We start from the raw sequence: 9322 nt of genomic DNA, 5'->3' as shown, positions 1-9322 counted from the left end.
GCAATCTTGATTCCAGCTTGTGTTTCTTCCAGTCCAGTGTTTCTCACGATGTACTCTGCATAGAAGTTAAATAAGCAGGGTGACAATATACAGCCTTGACGTACTTCTTTTGCTATTTGGAACCAGTCTGTTGTTCCATCTCCAGTTCTAACTGTTGCTTCCTGACCTGCATACAGATTTCTCTAGAGGCAGGTCAGATGGTCTGGTATTCCCATCTCTTTCAGAATTTTCCACAGTTTATTGTGATCCACACAGTCAAAGGCTTTGGCATAGTCAATAAAGCAGAAATAGATGTTTTTCTGGAACTCTCTTGCTTATTTGATGATCCAGCGGATATTGGCAATTTGATCTCTGGTTCCTCTGCCTTTTCTAAAACCAGCTTGAACATCTGGAAGTTCACAGTTCATGTATTGCTGAAGCCTGGCTTGGAGAACATTACTCCTTATATTAACTCAAATCACGCTTATCAAGGGAGCAGGAATTTATCAAGGTGAAGAGGAAAGACAGATCTTAGGACATTTGAAGGAGGCCAGGAACCCCCTCAGAAAGCGAGCAATGTCTGGGCAGCACCAGCAGAAGGAAGGATGCAGGCTCCCAGGGAGACATGAAGAGAGGAAGGCCACAACCATCTGCTTTCATTCAGGTCAAAGCCAAGGACTGAGGGCCTACTCTGTGCCCATCCCCTGCTCTAGGGCGCAGGGACAGAAAAGAACAAGTATCATTTCCAGCTTCAGGGAACCCACAGATTTCCAGCCAATTGTCAATTTCACTCAAGATAGGCCTCCAAACAACAACATTGATAATCACAGAGTCTTGAATTTGAACTAACTTTATGCTTTTCAAAGCATTTTCACAAATTACTTCATTTGATTCCCTCTTCCTTAAGATATTAAAGTTCTCATTTTCAAGAATTTTTTGTAAACACCAGTCCCTAAGCAGAACATGTTTAATTACCTTTAAGGAGTCAGTTAAGCAGAGTAGGCTATAAACTAAAAGCATGGGGATAGAATTTTGCTCATCCTTCTAAAGAGGAAAGACTTTTCATTTTGGTGGCAACAACAGCTTTTGTGAATTAGAAAAACCCGAACCTACCAGAAAGAATGAGAGTAAACATTCAGCTAAGCCCAATGACCAGGGGGAGGGGGAGCGGAGAGCTTGCAAATCCCCTTACTCACCGAAATAGGCCCCTTTTGTGTGATTTCCTGCGGAGGCAGCAGTCAGGGCTGCTATATATACAGCGGCCCTCCCCCTAGTCCCACACAGCACCCAGCGAACACCTCCTGCTCCCTTTCGCCAACATGGGAAAGGTAAGTGCGGGGTACCTGACGCTCCACCTTTGCCCCGCCGCGGCATCCTCAGCGGGGCTGCAAATCGCTTCATGCTCCCACATCTTCCATTCTGCAGATCACTTTCTACGAGGACCGGGGCTTCCAGGGCCACTGCTACGAGTGCAGCAGCGACTGCCCCAACCTGCAGCCCTACTTCAGCCGCTGCAACTCCATCCGCGTGGACAGCGGCTGCTGGATGCTGTATGAGCGCCCCAACTTCCAGGGCCACCAGTACTTCCTGCGGCGCGGCGACTACCCCGACTACCAGCAGTGGATGGGCCTCAGCGACTCCATCCGCTCCTGCCGCCTCATCCCGCAAGTGAGCCTGGTTCTGTCTTTGTCTTCCGTCTCTTTGGACATCAAAGCTGTTAAAAAATAGCATTCCTCAACCAAATCGTTCTAACTAGACAGCAGGAAGTGGGAGTGAGCCCAGGGCATGCAGTCCATTCTAGAGGGCTGTCTCAGATGGGAAGCCATTCTTCATGAACTCCGTGGTGTGCTTTTTTTTTTTTTCAAATCACAGATTCCCAGTGTTTTATGTTTAAATGTAGTCAAAGATAAAAAGACGCATTAAGAGAAAGCATGTCATAGAAGAGACTGAAGTTATCTATTCAAGATATCATTTCTTTTTTTTTAAGTATAGGTGATTTAAAATGTGCTAATTTCTGCTGTACAGCAAAGAGATTCAGTTATACATACAATACATTTTTATATTATTTGCCATTTTGGTTTATCACAGGATATTGTATATAGTTCCCTGTGCTGTATAGTAGGGCCTTCTTGTTTATCCATTCTAAATTCAATAATTTGCATCTGCTAACCCCAAACTCCTACTCCAAGATACAATTTTTTTTAAAGTGGTCATTGCAAGCTGTGTCAACTCAGAAACCCAGTATATCCAAATTTATAAATACAGTCTGTGTCTGTTTAATTGATAAAAATACTTTTGCTTGCTTTGACTTGCTTTTCTATTTGATTATCTTCCTAGAGAAGAGACAGGCCCCCTGGTTTCTATTCTAATTTTGTAATCGGTACCTATTAGCTTGTTTAGGCGTAGGAATCAGAGGAAAGCCTCACCAAAACTAAAGTCTGAGATCCAGTATTTCCCTGAGAGTGATTGCAGGGTTCTTCAAAGAATGTGTGGGAGTTGGGGGTTGGGAGGTGGGATAAGTGTCATCCAAATTTCACAAAACATCCAAGTTTCATGAAGATGATTCCTGCTGCTGAGGGAGTGAGGAAGGGGAGGGTAGGAGGTCAGAAAGGAAGCTTGATTGTCACATAGGTTGAAATTTGAACTGAAAATGAGGTTACAAAGACAGAGGTAGAAAAAATGTGCCATCTTTTTTTTTTTTTTCCCCACAAGAGCTTCATAATCCTTTGTTCCAAAGTAAACATGAAAACCAAAACATTGGTCTTACAGAAATAGCTAAATTTTGGTTCCTTCTTAACAAGAGTAATAGATCAAATGAGGCTTCACTTTCCAATGATGCTTACTTTTCTACTTTAAGAGGAACTTTCTCTGATAAGAAGCCCTAAAATAATCAACCTTGTTTTAGACCAACCTTAATTCTCAAGGAGAGGGTGCTACATAGCAACTGAAGGGCTGCTGTACTCTGTTTCTAGCTTAGCCCAGAAGTTGTTAGATTCACAAATGGGCAATGAGGGCAGGGAAGTCACCTTAACCCTGCAAACATGGTTGTTGTAGACTTGGACTAAGAGAGCTCTGGGGCAGGTGTGACCAGGGAGCGCAGGGGCTAGAACTTTAATTTCTCTCTATTTGTATCCATTTACTTTTTCTTTTCTGTCACCCAGCACACCGGCACTTTCAGAATGAGAATCTACGAGCGAGATGACTTCAGAGGACAGATGTCAGAGATCACAGATGACTGTCCCTCTCTTCAAGACCGCTTCCACCTCAATGAGGTTCACTCCCTCAACGTGCTGGAGGGTTCCTGGGTCCTCTATGAGATGCCAAGCTACAGGGGAAGGCAGTACCTGCTGAGGCCAGGGGAGTACAGGAGATATCTCGACTGGGGGGCAATGAATGCCAAAGTTGGTTCTTTAAGACGGGTGATGGATTTTTATTGAAGTTTTAAATTCTCCACTTTTCTCCTTTAGAATCTAATAAAAGATTTAGCTTGTGTTTCTGGCACAAATAGAGTCCTGCCTTTCTTTTCATGTATGGGGTCTTCATAAGCAATTAATGGCATTTGGCCAGATATGATGACATGTTTTCAAGATGGGGAACAACATCTCGTAAGGGGAATTAAGTAGAGGATATTTCTGCCAGCATTCTTTTAAAGTCTAGACCATGTGAAAGTGTAGTCGCTCAGTCATGTCTGACTCTTTGTAACCCCATGGACTGTAGCCCGCCAGGCTCCTCTGTCCATGGGATTCTCCAGGCAAGAATACTGGAGTGGGTTGCCATTCCCTTCTCCAGGGGATCTTTCTGACCCAGGGATTGAATCCGGGCCTTCCACTTTGCAGGCAGATTCTTTACCATCTGAGCCACCAGGGAAGCCCTAAGCTAGACCACGTAGGCTCAAAGTTCAACTCAACTGGGTCAACCCATTTGTGGTTAACCTTACAAGGATATATCTACAGTTATAATAATATTAATAAGTACTTGTTGAAACACTTCAAGTTATCCCTCCAGGTTATCCCACCATCTTCCCTAGTTAATCCAAATTTTACCTAATCAACAAAGTCATCCTTAGCATCTTAACTCTTACTTTAGCTCCATAAACAAACAAACTGATCATTTCACCTACTTCACTCCTTGTCTTTCTAACAGCCTCCAACCATTTCTCCCAATTCTATGTCCAATATCTCATACCTCCATGATATTTTCACGGAACTAGAACTCACTGTCTCTTTGCAGTATGTGCTTTGCAGAAATTTTTCAGGATTTTTAGCAAAACACTGACACACAGAAAAATTCTGCCTCCTATCACTTTAATAGGGGTAAAGTATTATGACATGTGAAAAATAATACTAAATCAAAAATAAAGCACTGGGAACTTCCCTGGCAGTCCAGTGGCTGGGACTCTATGCTTGCATAGAGTCATGGGTTCAATCTCTGGTGCAGGAACTAAGATCTCACATGCCACTCAGTAAAGCCAAAAAGAAAGAAAAGGTGAAAAAAATAGAAGACTGAAATTTTCTGGAGAAGTCTGATTAATTGGAAGGGACACATATGTACTTATGGCTGATTCATGTTTATGTCTGACAAAAAACAAGAAAATTCTGCAAAGCAATTATCTTTCAATTAAAAAATAAATTTACTAAAAAATGAATTAAGGTCACTAATAAAAAATTACAACATAATACATTAAAGAAAGTAAAAATAGATGAATGAGGAAATTTGGTCATAAGAAAAATAAGAGAGAAAGAGAGATGGAGCTAAGAGTGAAGCTTAAGCCCAAACTGGGTGTGATAAGGCACTTTGGTGGCTGAAGATAGAGCCAGATTTGGACCCAGCAACCAAGATACAGAGGGAAGTAAGATCACCTCCATGACTGACTGAGTCTATAAAGCAAATAAATTAATTATTCAAAACTAGCCTAATCATGCCCAATAATGAAACCCAAAAGAAGATTTTCTTGTGGGTCCTAGTAAAAACGATATTGAGTAAACAATGTCCTATGATAATTGAACACAGGTCTTAGGACTCTTTTAAAGTTCCTCAGGATTTCCCTAGTGGTCCAGTGGTTAAGAATCCACCCTGCAATGCAGGGCATGTGGGTTTGCTCCCTGGTCAGGGAACTAGGATCCCACATGCCGTGAAAAGGCTAAACCTGTAGGCCACAGCTAAGACCTGATGCAGTAAAATAAGTAAATATTAAAAATAAATAAGTTCCTCAATGAGCTGTCGGCTTCAGGTCAAAATGCATCTGAAGTATCCCATCCTTTGAGAATCTAATAAATGGCTCAAATCTCATCCTACAGGGGGTAGAAGATATGTACCACTTCTTCCAACACACATATATACCCAACGTATCTTGTCATTCTGGAGAGGAAATGAGTTGTTTATGGTTTCCCCAGTTAGGGAGCTGACTGTGGCTCAGATCATAAACTCCTTATTGCCAAATTCAGACTTAAATTGAAGAAAGTGGGGAAAACCATTAGACCATTCAGGTATGATCTAAATCAAATCCCTTATGATTATACAATGGAAGTGAGAAATAGATTTAAGGGACTAGATCTGATAGACAGAGTGCCTGATGAATTATGGACAGAGGTTCGTGACATTGTACAGGAGACAGCGAGCAAGACCATCCCCATAGAAAAGAAATGCAAAAAAGCAAAACGGCTGTCTGAGGAGGCCTTACAAACAGCTGTGAAAAGAAGAGAAGCCGAAAGCAAAGGAGAAAAGGAAAGATATATCCTTTGACTGCAGAGATCCAAAGAATAGCAAGGAAAGATAAGAAAGTCTTCCTCAGTGATCAGTGCAAAGAAATAGAGGAAAACAATAGAACGGGAAAGACTAGAGATCTCTTCAAGAAAATTAGAGATACCAAGGGAACATTTCATGCAAAGATGGGCTCGATAAAGGACAGAAATGGTATGGACCTAACAGAAGCAGAAGATATTAAGAAGAGGTGGCAAGAATACACAGAAGAACTGTACAAAATAGATCTTCACAACCCAGATAATCACGATGGTGTGATCATTCACCTAGAGCCAGACATCCTGGAATGTGAAGTCAAGTGGGCCTTAGAAAGCATCACTATGAACAAAGCTAGTGGAGGTGATGGAATTCCAGTTGAGCTGTTTCAAATCCTAAAAAGCGATGCTGTGAAAGTGCTGCACTCAAAATGCCAGTAAATTTGGGAAACTCAGCAGTGGCCACAGGACTGGAAAAAGGTCAGATTTCATTCCAATCCCAAAGAAAGGCAATGGCAAAGAATGCTCAAACTACCTCACAGTTGCATTCATCTCACATGCTAGTAAAGTAATGCTCAAAATTCTCCAAGCCAGGCTTCAGAAATATGTGAACCGTGAACTTCCAGATGTTCAAGCTGGTTTTAGAAAAGGCAGAGGAACCAGAGATCAAATTACCAACATCTGCTGGATCATCAAAAAAGCAAGAGAGTTCCAGAAAAATATCCATTTCTGCTTTATTGACTATGCCAAAGCCTTTGACTGTGTGGATCACAATAAACTGTGGAAAATTCTGAGAGATGGGAATACCAGACGATCTGACATGCCTCCTGAGAAGCAACAGTTAGAAGTGGACATGGAACAAGACTAGTTCCAAATAGGAGAAGGAGTACATCAAGGCTGTATATTGTCACCCTGCTTATTTAACTTATATGCAGAGTACATCATGAGAAACGCTGGGCTGGAAGAAGCACAAGCTGGAATCAAGATTGCTGGGAGAAATATCAATAACCTCAGATATTCAGATGACACCATCCTTATGGCAGAAAGTGAAGAAGACCTAAAGAGCCTCTTGATGAAAGTGAAAGAGGAGAGTGAAAAAGTTGGCTTAAAGCTCAATATTCAGAAAACTAAGATCATGGCATCTGGTCCCATCACTTCATGGCAAATAGACAGGGAAACAGTGGCTGACTTTATTTTTTGGGGCTCCAGAATCACTGCAGATGGCAATTGCAGCCATGAAATTAAAAGACGCTTACTCCTTAGAAGGAAAGTTATGACCAACCTAGAGAGCATATTAAAAGCAGAGACATTACTTTATCCACAAATGTCCATCTAGTCAAGGCTATGGTTTTTCCTGTGGTCATGTATGGATGTGAGAGTTGGACTGTGAAGAAAGCTGAGTGCTGAAGAACTGATGCTTCTGAACTGTGGTGTTAGAGAAGACCCTTGAGAGTCCCTTGGACTGCAAGGAGATCCAACCAGTCCATCCTAAAGGAGATCAGTCCTGAGTGTTCATTGGAAAGACTGATGTTGAAGCTGAAACTCCAATACTTTGGCCGCCTGATGCGAAGAGCTGACTCATTTGAAAAGACCCTGATGCTGGGAAAGACTGAAGGCAGGAGAAGGGGACAACAGAGGATGAGCTGGTTGGATGGCATCACCGACTCAATGGACATGAGTTTGGGTAAACCCCAAGAGTTGGTGATGGACAGGGAGGCCTGGCATGCTGCAGTCCATGGGGTCTCAAAGAGTCGGACATGACTGAGTGACTGAACTGAACTGAGTTACCCTCTACTCTGAACTCCTGCCTCATGACTGAGTAGATCCACACTGACCTAAATTGGTGACATACTGCCTTTTCCTTTAACTGCTGAACCATTTCTCACATAAAGCAATAATGTGTGCAGCCAGCTTTGTTATAGAGGTTGTGAGGGTGAGATGCAAGTTTAGATCATAACAACACAGCAATATCAAGTTTAATATTAAGTGGTCCTGCTCTAGTCTGCCAGAGAAGGCAATGGCAAGCCACTCCAGTACTCTTGCCTAGAAAATCTCATGGACAGAGGAGCTTGGTAGGCTGCAGTCCATGGGGTCGTGAAGAGTTGGACAAGACTGAGCGACTTCACTTTCACTTTTCACTTTCATCCATTGGAGAAGGAAATGGCAACCCACTCCAATGTTCTTGCCTGGAGAATCCCAGGGACGGGGAAGCCTGGTGGGCTGCCGTCTATGGGGTCGCACAGAGTCGGACATGACTGAAGCGACTTAGCAGCAGCAGCAGCTCTGGTTTGCAAGCTCCAACCTGCTCTTGGGTGGCCTGGTCTTTCTCATCCCTGCTCCTCTCTTCTCTGTTCTTAGATATACCCACATGGTGGTTCACTTTTTATAGAGCGTCCTCCCATCCACACCGTCAAGGCCTCCACATCCACTGCCCTAGTGGCTTATACCAGAGCAAGCGTAGAATCTGTTACTTAATCTGAGTCATTTTTGAGAGTGAGATTGTGTTTTATTAAGGATTGCACTGGGGCAAGAGGCATTAACAGGGACTGTTCCAGGCAAATGGGGGCACATGGTTAGGCTTTTCATAAAGTTTCCCTCCCTGGAGGTTGCTGCATTACTTGGTATTAATTGTTCCTAAATTCCAGTTCCTTTAACCTTTAAACTCTTAAGAATTGTGTTGGCTTCCTGGAGACATTAGCCAGGATCCTCTGTTTGCCAATAATAATACAACAAACATGAATGAGAAAGCCAAAAGCTTCTTGGAGTGCTGAGCTTTATGTTATTTGCTTAGTAGAAATAAAATCACAAACTTCACATATGGAAATTATCCTGAAATACTGGAACTGAAAGCACATAAAATTAGAGACACTGCTAATTCCTACCTCAGGACCTTTGCATACAAAGTTCCTTTGGGCTTATAATGACTTCTACATGATCTCCACAGGCTGGCTTCTTTTGGACAATAGGTCCCCGTACAAATATCAACTTCTGTGGAGATGTCATATGACCATTCTATCTGTTGATTATAACTCTCACTCCATCTGAAGTAGATTACACCCAACTCGCTCCATCTGAAGTGATTTACCTGAAATTTTATCTTTTACTTGTTTAGTGTTCCTCAATACTATCTGAAATGTTCTCTTTTACTTCCTTAGTGTTTCTCTTTTTTGCTAGAATGTAAAATACCTGTGACCAGCTGCATACCCACTGTCTGAGTGCAATCAAATGTTAATTGAGTGCTGTGTGAATAAATGTGAGAATCAAATGAGGCATAATAAATGGAAATGGTTCTATAAAAAAAATAAAAGTGCTTCACTGAAACCCTTTGGGGACTTTGGAGTTTAGGGGGGCATGAGCCACCTGTCTCCCTGCATGGCCCTGCAATAAACCTTTCTCTGCTCAAAAAAAAAAAAAAAGAAAAAGTTAGAGACCTTGGTTCTCGTTGATCAACTCTGCAAGTTGTTTCCCTTCCTGAGGTGCAGGCAAAGGGAACACTATCCACCTTCTAATCCCAAAGTAAAGAAAAAGTCAACAATGGGGAGAGGCTGGGGGAAGACATTATGCTCAAACTAACTCCTAATCTACCTTCCTCCTTCTCTCTGTCCTCT

General features: G+C 42.3%; 1 protein-coding gene across 1 annotated transcript; it reads left to right on the top strand.

Annotated features, from left to right (window-relative positions):
• Positions 1–1298: 1298 nt before the first annotated feature.
• Positions 1299–3469, top strand: CRYGB (crystallin gamma B). Its single transcript, XM_027963977.2, has 3 exons — positions 1299–1307; positions 1405–1647; positions 3141–3469. Exons 1-3 carry the CDS (start codon positions 1299–1301, stop codon positions 3414–3416), a joined length of 528 nt encoding a protein of 175 aa, XP_027819778.1. The 3' UTR covers positions 3417–3469.
• The last annotated feature ends 5853 nt before the right edge of the window (positions 3470–9322 follow it).

Source organism: Ovis aries, chromosome 2, assembly GCF_016772045.2.
Source record: "Ovis aries strain OAR_USU_Benz2616 breed Rambouillet chromosome 2, ARS-UI_Ramb_v3.0, whole genome shotgun sequence".
NCBI lineage: Eukaryota > Metazoa > Chordata > Mammalia > Artiodactyla > Bovidae > Ovis > Ovis aries.
The sequence above is the reverse complement of the archived record's forward strand: the minus strand, read 5'-3'. Positions and strand labels throughout refer to the sequence as shown.

Bases quoted from the DNA above. Each gene is read 5' to 3' on its own strand.
- CRYGB (XM_027963977.2), top strand. The intron at 1,648-3,140 runs GTGAGCCTGGTT...TCTGTCACCCAG, and splicing joins CCTGCCGCCTCATCCCGCAA to CACACCGGCACTTTCAGAAT.